Source organism: Carassius gibelio, chromosome A11, assembly GCF_023724105.1.
Source record: "Carassius gibelio isolate Cgi1373 ecotype wild population from Czech Republic chromosome A11, carGib1.2-hapl.c, whole genome shotgun sequence".
NCBI lineage: Eukaryota > Metazoa > Chordata > Actinopteri > Cypriniformes > Cyprinidae > Carassius > Carassius gibelio.
In genome coordinates, this window is record NC_068381.1 from 17,849,615 (window position 1) to 17,863,017 (window position 13,403).

The 13,403-nt window shown below is 38.7% G+C and overlaps 3 protein-coding genes across 4 annotated transcripts; 1 reads left to right on the top strand and 2 right to left on the bottom strand.

The window, feature by feature from the left end:
- Positions 1 to 2,015: 2,015 nt before the first annotated feature.
- Positions 2,016 to 4,134, top strand: rps15 (ribosomal protein S15). Its single transcript, XM_052610236.1, has 4 exons — positions 2,016 to 2,089; positions 2,438 to 2,523; positions 3,553 to 3,787; positions 3,984 to 4,134. Exons 1-4 carry the CDS (start codon positions 2,087 to 2,089, stop codon positions 4,095 to 4,097), a joined length of 438 nt encoding a protein of 145 aa, XP_052466196.1. The 5' UTR covers positions 2,016 to 2,086; the 3' UTR covers positions 4,098 to 4,134.
- An 854-nt stretch (positions 4,135 to 4,988) lies between these two features.
- LOC128022560 (protein ABHD8-like) lies at positions 4,989 to 8,264 on the bottom strand. The gene is made up of 4 exons (XM_052610240.1): positions 6,482 to 8,264; positions 6,224 to 6,394; positions 5,680 to 5,896; positions 4,989 to 5,550 (listed from the first exon to the last, which is right to left on the bottom strand). Exons 1-4 carry the CDS (start codon positions 7,237 to 7,239, stop codon positions 5,236 to 5,238), a joined length of 1,461 nt encoding a protein of 486 aa, XP_052466200.1. The 5' UTR covers positions 7,240 to 8,264; the 3' UTR covers positions 4,989 to 5,235.
- Positions 8,265 to 8,386: 122 nt separating this feature from the next.
- Positions 8,387 to 12,743, bottom strand: LOC128022559 (DET1- and DDB1-associated protein 1). 2 transcript variants are annotated; one of them, XM_052610239.1, is made up of 6 exons: positions 12,709 to 12,743; positions 12,406 to 12,467; positions 11,467 to 11,547; positions 11,311 to 11,362; positions 11,112 to 11,173; positions 8,387 to 9,765 (listed from the first exon to the last, which is right to left on the bottom strand). In XM_052610239.1, exons 2-6 carry the CDS (start codon positions 12,412 to 12,414, stop codon positions 9,655 to 9,657), a joined length of 315 nt encoding a protein of 104 aa, XP_052466199.1. In that variant the 5' UTR covers positions 12,415 to 12,467; positions 12,709 to 12,743; the 3' UTR covers positions 8,387 to 9,654. The 2 variants fall into 2 exon arrangements, with proteins under 2 accessions (XP_052466199.1, XP_052466197.1); XM_052610237.1 differs by lacking the exon at positions 12,709 to 12,743 and having other exon boundaries at positions 12,406 to 12,568.
- Between the last annotated feature and the right edge of the window lie 660 nt (positions 12,744 to 13,403).

The window sequence follows — 13,403 nt, forward strand, 5'->3', positions numbered from 1 at the left end:
TTTAACAAAACTGTTTACAATAGTTATAGAATAGAATGTCATGCCACCGGACAAGTCACCTTCCCAAATGTGTTTTTTGTCAACTATATGTTATTTAAATATAAATGGCTTGATATTTTCTTCAAGACTTATATACAGGTGCATCTCAATGAATTAGAATGTCAAAAAAGTGAATGTAGAAAAGTTAATTTATTTCAGTAATTTCACTCAAAGTGTGAAACTTGTGTATTAAATAAAATCAATGCACACAGACTGAAGTAGTTTAAGTCTTTGGTTCTTTTAATTGTTATGATTTTGGCTCACATTTAATAAAACCCCACCAATTCACCATCTCAACAAATTATTATACTTCATAAGACCAATAAAAAAAAACTTTTTAGTTAATTTTTGGCCTTCTGGAAAGTATGTTAATTTACTGTACATGTACTCAATATGTGGTTCTTTTGCATTAATTACTGCCTCAATTCGGCGTGGCATGGAGGTGATCAGTTTGTGGCACTGCTGAGGTGGTCTGGAAGCCCAGGTTTCTTTGACAGTGGTCTTCAGCTCATCAGCTCCTCTTGACAATAGCCCATAGATACTTTCTGGGGCTCAGGTCTGGTGAGTTTGTTAGCCAGTTAAGCACACCAACACCCTGGCCATTTAATCAACTTTTGTGGTTCTTGGTTGGTTGTGCATCTTTTTCTTCCAGACTTTTTCCTTCCACTCAACTTTCTGTTAACATGCTTGGATACAGCACTCTGTGAACAGCCAGCTTCTTTGGCAATGAATGTTTGTGGCTTACCCTCATTGTGAAGGGTGTCAATGATTGGCGTCTGGACAACTGTCAGATCAGCAGTCTTCTCCATGATTGTGTAGCCTAGTGAACCAAACTGAGAGACCATTTCGAAGGCTCAGGAAATCTTTGCAGATGTTTTGAGTTGATAAGCTGATTGACATGTCACCATATTCTAATTTGTTGAGTCTGAATTGAATTTATTAAATACATGAGTTTCACAATTTGAGTTGAATTACTAAAAATAAATTAACTTTTACTCAACATTCTAAGTTACTGAGAAACACTTGTAATGAATACATTCCATAAAACAACACTGAACTGAATTTACCACCTAAAAAGTCTAAGGTTGGTAAGATTTTTAAAGGTGTTTTTGTAAGTCTCTAATGCTCACCAAAGCTGCAAGTAATACTCTGAAATATTATGTCAATCTAAAATAATTTTTCTATCTGAATACATTTTCAAATGTAATTAATTCCTGAGTCAAAGATGATTTTATTTTAGCCTCATTATTATTTTAGTCTTCATTGTCAAACGATCCTTAAGAAATCATTTAATAAGCTGATTTGTTGCTCAATAATTCTAAATAACGTTCTAATTATATATACGTTAAAAATTTGAGTTTTGCTGTTTAATATTTTTGTGGAAACCATGATACACATTTTTTTACGAATTGTATAAGGGTATGTGTATGTCTCACTTATAACCACAATTTCAGCTTCAATGGGTTTGCAAAATTAAGTATGAATGTTCTGTGTAGCTTTAAATTTAAGAGGTCACGAAAGCTGAATGCATAATTACTATATATATATATATATATATATATATATATATATATATATATATATATATATATATATATATATATATATATATATATATATATATAAACAGTTTAAAATTACTAAGAGAGCTTAAAAAATGCTTAAATCAGCCTGCGGACCAGCTATGACCAGCCAACCTTAGGCTGATTTTCGCAGTTTATTTAATTATTTATTTAATTTTTCTATTTTTTACTATAATATGTATTTACGGTCACTATCGTTCAAGAAAATCCTGCTGACCTACATAGTGCCACAGTACGTTGATTTCTTTTTTGAACCGATCGATTAAATAAATAAAAAACGAGTGAAAATTAACTCATCGATTTGCTGTTAATAAAACCTCATCGTTTGACGTCAAAGTAGACTAATTCCATCCTCCTCCTCTCCGCTAGTCCGCGACATACATCCCCCTTAATAGGTCTTCCCTGAACTCTCGCGATATAATCGCGTCTGTCCTACTCTCTTCCTTTTCCGGGAGTCTCTCAAGATGGTAGGTTCACGTCTCTTTAATATCCAAGAATCCAAACGAATCTATTGTAAATATGATGCATGTCAGAGTAGAGAATGTGAATAAAGCTCACATAAGACTGGATGTACGCTCTCAGACCGTTATTTTTCCCGCGGGATGCAAGTTTAGAAGGTCGTTGGCGGTTTTAGAATTTTGGTGTACGTTCTAAATCAAGCGCGATGGATTCTCGCGTTTATTCCTGCATCCTTTTTAAATCGTATCGAATGGGTGTGTTTTGTCTTATGACTCGCTGTGTATGTGTTAGTTAACACGCTAACCGTTAACGAGCGGCCTGTGAACAGTGGCTGACGGTGTTTGTGATCCCCGCAGGCGGACGCCGAGCAGAAGAAGAAGCGCACCTTCAGGAAGTTCACCTACAGAGGTGTGGACCTGGACCAGCTGCTGGACATGTCCTAGTGAGTTTAACCTCTGTCCTCTCAACCTGTGAAGAGTGAGTGAGGAGAGAACGGTTTCCTTCAGTCCCTGTGTCACAGCAGTCTCCTGAGGGAGTATCCGCTTATCTGTCAGATGAGACAGTTTCTGCAGATTCATGAAGGAAAAGTTTGACTTTAAATACCAAATAAAGATTTTTTTAAAGATTATATTGATAGGAAAACGTCAGTTCGGTCTCTAAATGTCTGCTTCAGACTTTGAAAATAAGACCGCAGATTTTCATTACTTATCCAAGCAACTAGAATATGGAAGCAACTCAACTTTTCGTCAGTGTTGTTGATTTCCAGTGCAAATGCACACAAACACTCGAAGCAAAATCACTTAAGTGAAACTAAATGAAGTGAGGAACAAAAGTGGATTTAGAAAAGTTAACTTAATTCACGTGTTTTCGTTAACCACTGACAGATATTTTTGTTTTAAGCACAAACTAAATTTTGTTTAATTTCTCAGAAAAGACAACTTCTTATCAAGTAAATGTTTGCTGATTTAAAGATGTATGTATTGTAAGCCAGTCAGTTTTCCAGTGCATGCAATATTTAGACTTAAGATTTTTATTCATCACATACACTATTATATAGAGCATATGTGTAACCGGCAGTGATACACAAAGACTACAACACAGATGAAAATATAAATAAATATAGCTATGAAAGAGTTAACTACTTTTGCCATGAAAGAATTTTAACGCCATGACTTTGAATTTGAAATGACCTTTTTAGGCCAAATTGTAGGAATATTAATGTAGTCCATGTTCCTATGCCATTAACATTGTACATTAACACATTAAATAATACATGTATGGGTTTAGGTCTAACATTTCATGTAAGGTGATATTAAAAAGGTCTTAAATTCCACTTGTTCATATCCATAGGAACTCTGTTACTTGTAACCTGAGCTTACACACTTGCTCTTTTCCAGCCTTCTGAATTAAGGTTTCGTCCTCTGCTTGTGTAGAAGTATTGAATAAGTCTGTGTGTGTGTGTGTTCCTCAGTGAGCAGCTGATGCAGCTGTACTGTGCCAGACAGAGGAGGAGGCTGAACCGTGGCCTCAGGAGGAAGCAGCAGTCTCTCCTCAAGCGCCTCCGCAAGGCCAAGAAGGAGGCGCCTCCGATGGAGAAACCAGAGGTGGTGAAGACTCACCTGAGAGACATGGTCATCCTGCCGGAGATGGTCGGATCCATGGTCGGCGTGTACAACGGCAAGACCTTCAACCAGGTTGAAATCAAGGTAGGCATGAAGCACATCGTTAAAAGGTTTGTCCAAAATAGAGTAATAATAGATCATATTAGTTATAAAAAGTCAGTTTTGCACTTCATTCTTCTTAGCTGTTAGATCGGCTGTGTTTATATCGAAGGATGCATTGTGAATGAACATGCAGTGGTTTTGGATGGCTAATGATTGGTATAATTTGGTCTCTTTCCAGCCTGAGATGATTGGTCATTACCTTGGAGAGTTCTCCATCACGTACAAGCCTGTTAAACACGGCCGTCCGGGTATTGGAGCCACTCATTCTTCCCGCTTCATTCCTCTGAAGTAAAAAGTAATTGAGTATGTAAATAAAAGTCTCCAAATCAGCCTCTGATCTTCTCTTTCTTTGTGTAAAAGCTTGTATTGCTTGGCTTTTCCTTTCATATGCCTGGGAATCCAAGCTGGAGATAATCAGTTTAACTCTGATTAAAAAAATAAAATAATAAATTTAGTCTTAAAATGATTTCTAATTAGTTAAAATGGAAATTTCATCAACCTGATGATTTGTCTGAAATGCCAACTGTTTCACAGCATTCAATCAGGGTTTCTTAAGTATAGTCTTAACTCAAAATGAAGGCCTTAAAAGCCTTGTATAGATAGTCATGGCATTACATATTGCAAACGCTGTGTAAAAGGTGTTGGAATTTGCATCAAAAGACTTTGAAGTGTTGATAAAACATTTACTTGTAGAGAACATATTGATGTATGGTATGCTATTACATTAATGTTTTTTACTTTTTCATTGCTTGGTCTTAAAAGGTTGATATGTAAGAATGTGAGGCAGAAGCAGATCTAGCTCTTTCAACAACAGGGCTGGAGTACTTTAAACAAAAAGATGGAACCTAAACCTTATGAAAGTAAAAAAAAAAAAAAGTGAGCAGAACAAAATTCTGCTGTATACGACTGACATAACTCAGAAATTAACAATTTGATATTAGTCAAATAATATAAAGGCTAGTAATAGCCTGAAGTACTGTAAATACATAAAATGGTTCAATTGATAAATGCTTCCAGTAACAATATTGGCCTGTCATGTTACAGAATTTTGAATAATATTTCACTGAGTAAACATAATGCAAATCATTCATTCGAACAGGCTGGTGTCACCTATGATTTATATATATATATATATATATATATTACACACACACATAACCTTTAAAAAAAAAAGACACATACTTGGAAGTCGTGCTCTGCATTTAACCCATCCAAAGTGCACACACACAGCAGTGGGCAGTCATTTAAGTCGGGGGTTCAGTGCCTTACTCAAGGGCACTTGTGGTATTGAAGGTGGACATAGTGCTGTACATTCACTCCCCCCACCTACAATTCTTGCTGACCCGATACTCGAACTCACAACCTTTGGGTTACGAGTCCAAATGTAACATCTGTAGATTTATACCATCACTTGTTCATTGGTAGACCAGCTATTTCACGCGCTTAGATCTGATGTCCACTGGAGCGTCTGTACCAGTAGTGATGCTTTTTGGTGCAGTTGTTGGTCTTGTCAAGTCTGGCTGAGATTTGGAAGGCGACTTGGGGGCGGTTTTTGGTCTTGTTGTGTCCTCTGGAGGTTTGGTGGTGGTAGTCTTTGTGGGGGCTGATTCCTGTTTAGGTTTCGAGGCAGTTGGTGGCTGCCACAGGAAGAATTCATGTAAGAGAGTATTAACCACATCCGGGCACTCCATCATGACCATGTGACTTCCGTCATCAATGATCTTCAGGAACCCTAGCAAGAGGATCTATAAGGATGTGAACACAGGAGCAAAACGTTTGTGATATGTTTGCGCACCAATATCTGTGGTCAACTGCCACTAAAGCATAAACAACTTTATAGATGAGGCCCAAAGCTTGGAACATAAAATAACTACCTCTGCCATACGCTGGTCCTCTTGTACCGGTACAAACTTGTCGTACATGCCGTGAACCAGCAGAACAGGCACTGTGATTTCAGCATGGTAAACCTCGTCGCCCTCCGGCCAGTACTGTCCACTCATCATGGACTGCAGAACAAAGGAAGACACGTTGAAGGCATTGTTCTCTTTTAGTAGTTTCTTCTCTCTCGTTCCCTGATGGGCGAATCCAGACCTTGAGGAAAGAAAAAAGACATCTTTATTGGAAAAACAATACTATAAGCACAAGGTGTTGCCAAACAGAGATACGTGTGTTCAAGCTGGCAAAGGGAAAGGAAAGGACAAATGTAGGTTACACTTTATTTCGACAGTCTACTATTGACATTCCACTAATTGTACGTACATTTGCAACTAAATGTTAACTAAAGTGTTTTACGTATATTTACTCAAATTTACAGCTCACTAGTTGCCGAAATTCATCGAAAATCACAGTATATATGATGATCAGGGCATGTAAAGGGCAACGCCAGGACAAATGTGTCCTGTGGATGATTATTCTTACATGAGAAAGCTCCAGGTGAGGCACGGGGACAGGAAATTAAGGACACACGTGGGCAAATTGAAGACCGAGCAGAGACTTGGCTCGAGTGCTGTGGGACCACCACCGTTAATCATCACAACTTTATGAACTTGTTCCGGATACTCATGAGCCAGGAAGGTACAAAAAGAGACACTGCGAGACAAGAAAGAAAATGCTAAAACGAGTGGAGAAAATGTACAGTATCCGCATTTTATCAAGCAAATGAGTAAACCTCCTTACCCATAAGAGTGTCCTACTAAAATATTCCTCCTCTTTGCATATCGCTGGAAGATGATTCTAACATCCTCAGCCAGAGCATAAAAGGTATAGGCAGCGGGAATCTGTGGAGCTGAACTTGCACCATGGCCGGCCAGGTCCGGGGCAATGACCTCATAACCAAGTTGGGAGATATAGTCCAGTTGGCTTCCCCAGATATCCAGCGACCCCCCGACTCCATGTATGAAAAACAAGGCCACGTCAGGGTGGGTACCTTTGCAGCATGTGATCTTCCGCTCACAGTCTATCACAATGGAGCGTTTGGGTTTGCGTCGTCTGCGCTGCACTTGCTGCAGGTCCTGCTGGGGTGCAGGTTTGGTCTCTATAGCCTGTCCTGGAGCCGCCGACCCCGGTGTGGGTTCTGCGGCCTGGCCTGCTGTGGGAGCCTCACAGTTGGAAACATCCGTATCCACAGTGTTGACTCCATTCTGACAGCGGACCAGCTCTGGATGGGTGGCCTCACTGACATTCTCAATCAGAAGCTGTCCGTTTCGGTACACCCAGATTTTGCGCTTGCAGCTGACCGTACCCCCTTCCCCAGTCCCTGGCTCCTCAACCACTGGCCTGTCTGGGATAATATGTCGGACTCTCAGAACCCTTCCTGGCTTTACCTCAACAAATTCAAAACCATCGGTGGGCTCAGAGGACTCGAGAGGTACCACGACGTTAATAGACTTCCCTGTAAAGCAATAGAATATTCCATCCACAAAACTGGTGAACATGGCGAACACCTGGGGAAATAAGAAGTGCAATAGGCTTCTCAAAGATCCAGTGCTTTAGTACATGGGCAAATTTGGATTGGCACATATAATTTTGGCTGAACAATTATACACATAATGTGTTATATGCAAACCCATTGTGTCTTGCCACAAAGTACCCATAGAGCACAATGTTGCTTCAAACTAGTTTAATTCATATCTAATTCATTGTGATGTCTAACCTGACTGTGGTCTCTTAGGTTAAGAAGGTAAGTTGCATGTTGGTTTGTTTTTGCACCAAATGTAGTACTTTTCAGTCAGCCAAAGTAACTATTCTCACAGAACCACAGAATAATGGCACCAACTAGCTTCTCCATGAATTATATTCAATTTCGGTGCGTGAAATATGACACCCTTCCCAAAACTCAAACACCAGGACAAATTTTGTTAGGATCATTACTGGACATAAAGTATTAATACCATAAATGTAATTATTCATCAATGATCTTCATGCAAACGAATTGTGCCTCAAAATTTCCTCACAAGCATTATGAATTGTATATTTATAAAAGCTTTAAAATACATGACAACCAAACTATGAATCTATTTCCCCCCTCAATGGTTTTTAATGCTTTGGTCTTCTTAACATTGGGTTGGATTTTGTTCTGTTTTAATTATGAGATGTCAGTGTCACTGGACTTTATAATGCAAATAACTGAACACTTAGAATCAAATGAACATGGTGTGTACTTTGTGACAATCTACTTATGCCGTTTCATGAACAGTTAAAAAGGACTAATATTGAAATTCAAGTACATAATAAAATATATTTTTTTAATGTATACAGCTGCCAAGCAAAAATCGCATGTAAAAACTGAGTGAATACTTTTCAAAAGGATTTATATGTTTTCACAGTTCGGAACAGCCTTTCCTCTCGTTGACATTTTAGGTTGCATCTAATTTTAGCTATAATAAATAAATACATTGACATTTTCTGTCCCAGAAAAAGATCCAGATTAAAGCGGATTACACCTGCTGAGCATGTTACATCCTCACTGAAAACACGCACCGGCTGTTTCACATCATCTATGCATTGAATTTATTAAGAATTATAATGAAATCTATATTCAATTTGGCTTGACAAAAAAAACACACACACAAAAAAAAAAAACACGTTTAGTCTCTTTTTTATTAAGTCTCAAAAAAAAAAAAAGATCTCAAACAGAAGTTGGGAAGGCTTCATAAGAACAAGAACATACAGATGCAGGTGTAATTGTTTTAAGTAATGCTGGATCTCTTTCAGCTCGATTCTCCTCTGCACACTTCCCCCCAAAAGCATCCTTTACTTAAAACATTTTGCATGCATTTTTTTGTTACTGTTGATGGCTTCAGTATATTTCGCAGGGAAATGGCTTGAAACAGCGGACTTAACCTCACATCGTGTCTCCAGCCAAAATGAAACCAGTATGTGGTGGACTCGAAGCACACTTGTGTTCGTTTATTGTAGTTTATCACCCGAAACCACAGCTCACTGACTCCCTCTGCAGGTCAAGAGAGGAACTGCTGCATGACTGCACCTGTGATCTCAGAACTCCAAAATAAAACCACACATCCAGAGAAAGAAAAGACACTATTAAACTCGAACCTGGAGAAATCCCATCATGTTTAGAAGGCAAACTGACTGCAACTGAATCAGCAAACAGGGATCAAGTCAGATCTTGAGCTAGGCATCTGAAGGCAAGTGATCCGTTCATGATTGTGGAACGAACAGCACTGAAAACCTATATAACAAGGGGGAAGTGAAAGAGACTGACATCTGGATTTGTTTACATGGCCAGAAATTTTATCCTCAACATATGACAAAAGAAAAACAGTCCTTCCAGTGCTTTCATGCACACGTATACACCTGCTAGGAAGACCGTCACATGACCAACACAAAATACTACATCTAAATCTGCCGAACGTGGCTGTACATTTCCCTTTTTGGACACTGAAGAGAGATCCTGTGTGTTTAGACCCTGTGTTTGGAGTAGATCTTGAAAGCAGTAATTCACAGCTGAGATTATGATGATGTTTTTAAACTGCATTAATAGTCTCCTAACAAATCAAATTTCACACACGTCTCCGTAGCAGAAATTCGTTATTATGTGCTTGTTGAATATCACTATAACCCCCCACCCCATATTTCGCTGCTCAGAGTTCAGCAGAATCGTCAAAGCTGGCAGTGAAAGCCGTCGTGCCCCACATGTTCAGAACGGGGCGGGCAGGCTGGGCGAGGGGCACGGACTGCATCAGGAAGCACTCAGTAAAATAAAATAAAAAAAGCACACTGTAAGAGAAGTGTCCTTCCATTTTTCTTTCTGAGATGAAACTCCTGTGTGGTGTGCAGGTGTCTGGGCTTGTTGTGTCCGTTCTTGTGCTGTCGGATGCTGGGTTCCTCTAAGAGTCCTCGTTCATCTCCTGACTGTCTGTCCGGGCGATTTTGCGGGGAGGCGCTGGGCTGCCGCCCTCCCCTTCTGCTTGCTCCTGCTCTCGCTTTTTAGCTGCATTCTGCATGACATTAAAAAAAGACAAACAGAGGTTTAAAATCATCATTCCAGTAGCTAGATAGAGGTTTCTACGAGAATGATTTTTCAGTCCTGCTCCCGCTAAAATAAAAAGCAGCTTCTTACTCCTGCCAGACAACTAATATTTCTAAGAGGATGTATGGTTGGGTGTGACATCACATTCTGGGTGGGCTCGGGTGGGAAGCATGCAATCTGCAACTGCAAGCAGTCGATGATTGTTCACAAAAACATGCAATCTCTTTCGTATGTGCGTGGTTTCTTTCGCTTTGAAATCAATCAAGTTCAGCAAATAATGTCTTAGTAGGGTAGAAAAAAAAGACATTTCATCCAGAATTCGTCAATGTATTTTGTATGTGTATTTCATGTACAATAATGAAGCACATATACATCATTTGTTCATTCACAAAAAATGCATGCATGGCCCCTAAAGTCTGAGTTCTCTGTGGACACATTGACAAAACCAAGATTTTTGGTTAAATTCAACACAAACGCACCTTAAAAAAAAAAAGAGGAACTCGGACACACATCAAATGGATTGATCTTCTATGTAGATTTATAAACAAACATTGCATTGGACAAAATGACGTGAATCCAAAAGTTTTGAATTAAACATTCTAATTAAAATATGTAACATAGGTTTTTTTAAAAGTCTTATTTTAGAAGTATTAGGGATGCACTGATGGCTACAACTATCAGCCACCTGACCTTTCACCAGGAGTTTGATTGACATGCGATCTGACCAATCACAATGCAGATTCGGGCATTTTGTCTAACAAACAAACCAGATGGACCTATTTTTCACAGCGCGAGATTATGATGTGTGGCGTGAGAGCGCCACGGCTTACCAGACGTAGCAACAATAACGAAGGGGGGCGGGTTTATTGCAAAGGGTCAATTGTGATATTCGTCACTTGCTAACTTATTTAAACTTTTCCCATTAAAATAGAATTCAGTTTTGATCATGTTTTAAATTAGCAAAGTTAATGCATTCATGTATATTAGCTAGTTTATTGCTGCGTCATCAAATCATTTTCACTGAACATGGATTGGATCCATTTAACTTTCAACAAATACATTAGGAACAATGATACATATGAAATAAACTGCTTTCAGTAGTAAGACCTTCACTTCACACAGTTAATTAATAAACTATAGACCTTTTTCATGCATTTTTTTTCCACAATTGATCAAAAACCTTTTTGTGCATTTTTGTGCACCATTACACCCCAAATCACACATGAGGGAGGAGTTTTAATGTTATGAATTATGTGTCAGTTTATTAATCAACATGCAGTGGCTTAGTCAAAGGAGATCTTGAAGAACACTTGCCTTTTTGTCCCACTGTTGGTGAAGATAACGCAAAAGGATGTTTGTCTTCTCTGTGACGATGACTGCAATGAGAGAACCCCCCCCCCCCCCGAAAATTATGCTTCAGACTGAAACCAAAGTGTTTTATGAGAAACATCAAGTTCCACTTTCAATGTAGCACAGATCTACATGTTTAAAGAGCATTGGTCCCAGCACTCACTCTGTTCAGAGGGATACTCTCGTGTGGGCAGATACACCGACGGCCTTCTGTTCTGTGAGACGGATAGAAATGAGAGGTTAATGAAAATGTCATTCACAGCTGCAGCGTGAAAAGCAGCTCAATGAATATTCAGAAAGATGATGGCGAACATCTCACCGATGCTTTACATACGGAGTCCGCGTGAAATCTGCTGAAGTTCGTCTTGTTGTACACAGGTAGACCTTTTAGGAAATCTGCCTTCGAAACATTCAGTCAAAAAGAGGTTAGTTTAGCACCAGCTCCAATCAAACACACCTGAACAAACTACTCCAGGTCTTCAGGAGTACTAGAAAGTTACTGGCAGGTGAGTTTAAATAATAAAATGTACAACACTTATGCTGTATCCCAAAGCCTTCATTCAATCTCTAGAGATCTACTGAGACAGCATTATTGCACATGACATAATCCCAAACGGAAAGCATGACTTATTTAGCCAGCAATCAATGACAAGAGGGGACATGTAAGCTTTTATAGAAATGCACAACTATTAAACTCATGTAAATCAAACGTCTCATTAGCAAACATCTGCTGAGAGTCGATGAAGGGTGGTGTATGTCTGTCTTTGGGCGTCGCCAGTCTCCGAGTAGGTGTGTAGAGGATATAAGCTTTATCGTTTCGGTTTTTAATAATATTTACTCGAACAAAACTAGTAAGAAGAACATATTCAGTTCGTGACTGTTAAAGTAAAGCTTTGGCAAGGCTCGCTCGCGCTTCTCTGTGTGCTAACACATTAGCATGACATGTGTTAAAGTGATTTGGAAATCGTTCTAACACCAAATAATCTGAAAACCACGAATTAACATCTAATAACCTGATTTAAACATGCCAATTGTTTATTTCAGGCTGCTGTTGTAATAAGTGTAACGGTGTTATATGAAGCGGCCTAGCATGCTAACTCAATGAGCGAAGCAGCCTGTCAGCTGAAAGCGACCGAAATATCAGCGATATAGTTCATATTTCAGCATTTGAGATGATATTTCAGCGCCCAGTGCTTTTAAAAGTGCAGTTACTCAGCTGTGACGCGAAAATAAGATTAAGTTATGAATGTTAACTTACTTTGTCCATGGTGAAGTCGGTTCAGTCCTGAAGGTGTGTTTGTGCTCAGACAGGCCTGAACACTGACAGAAATCAGAAGCCGGTAAAACACACACACTCACTTACTCACTCTCTCTCTCTCTCTCTCTCTCTCTCTCTCTCTCTCTCTCTCTCTCTCACACACACACACACACACTCTCTCTCTCTCTCTCTCTCTCTCTCTCTCTCTCTCTCTCTCTCTCTCTCTCTCTCTCTCTCACACACACACTTGCTCACTGGACAACACACTAAAACACAAATAAATATATATGAACACAAATATACAGCTAGCGTTACCGACTGACAAGCGTCTCTCTCTGTGTGTGTGTGTGTGTGTGTGTGTGTGTTGTAATTTTCTGTAATACATTTGTTCATTATGGTGTATTGATTTTAATTTTATTTTAGAGTAAAGTTAGCGCAGTTTTAATTTTGTCTAATAATATACTTGATTATCTTCATTAATCCTGGTATTATATATTTAAAAAATTGGGTAGGATTTTATGGAGCAGGGTCCGATTGACCCTAAACTGGATTCAGTCCAATTGACTGTATTTTTTTTCTTTCATAAACTGTGAATATTAAAACAGTAACACGTTTTTTTTCTTCTGAAGCTCAGACAGTACAGCACTAGTACTGCTGAGTGATGCTAAACATGCATGAACTGATAAATATATGCTTTTGCAGTTTCTACAGATAAACCAAATGCATAAATGTTAATATCTTAAAAGGGTACTTGAGAAAGTTACATAAAATAATTAATAAATACAATAATAAATAGATGTATAAGGGTCTCTGTAGCTGCCTTTTACAATGAAATATAATGTTCATATTGACTCACAAACATATAGAGTGTAGAGTTGGGTAAAATGCCCCTCTATTGTTTGTTTTCCTCAAAATAACCAGCTAAAGCCAAGATACATTTTAGTTGTTGCTTAACTAATCTGAACATATTTGACTATAGTCAACTCTACCTTATAACC

What these genes read in the sequence shown, in the direction of transcription:
- rps15 (XM_052610236.1), top strand. An exon ending in CAGCTGCTGGACATGTCCTA is followed by an intron (nt 2,524 to 3,552) that starts GTGAGTTTAACC and finishes TGTGTTCCTCAG; the next exon opens with TGAGCAGCTGATGCAGCTGT. An exon ending in TCAACCAGGTTGAAATCAAG is followed by an intron (nt 3,788 to 3,983) that starts GTAGGCATGAAG and finishes GTCTCTTTCCAG; the next exon opens with CCTGAGATGATTGGTCATTA.
- LOC128022560 (XM_052610240.1), bottom strand. Translation starts at nt 7,239, where the DNA reads ATGTTCACCAGTTTTGTGGATGGAATATTCTATTGCTTTACAGGGAAG. An exon ending in CTCACCTGGAGCTTTCTCAT is followed by an intron (nt 5,897 to 6,223) that starts GTAAGAATAATC and finishes TCTTTCCTCAAG; the next exon opens with GTCTGGATTCGCCCATCAGG. An exon ending in AGGACCAGCGTATGGCAGAG is followed by an intron (nt 5,551 to 5,679) that starts GTAGTTATTTTA and finishes ACATCCTTATAG; the next exon opens with ATCCTCTTGCTAGGGTTCCT.
- LOC128022559 (XM_052610239.1), bottom strand. An exon ending in ACTCCGTATGTAAAGCATCG is followed by an intron (nt 11,363 to 11,466) that starts GTGAGATGTTCG and finishes TCCGTCTCACAG; the next exon opens with AACAGAAGGCCGTCGGTGTA. An exon ending in AGAGTATCCCTCTGAACAGA is followed by an intron (nt 11,174 to 11,310) that starts GTGAGTGCTGGG and finishes CTCTCATTGCAG; the next exon opens with TCATCGTCACAGAGAAGACA.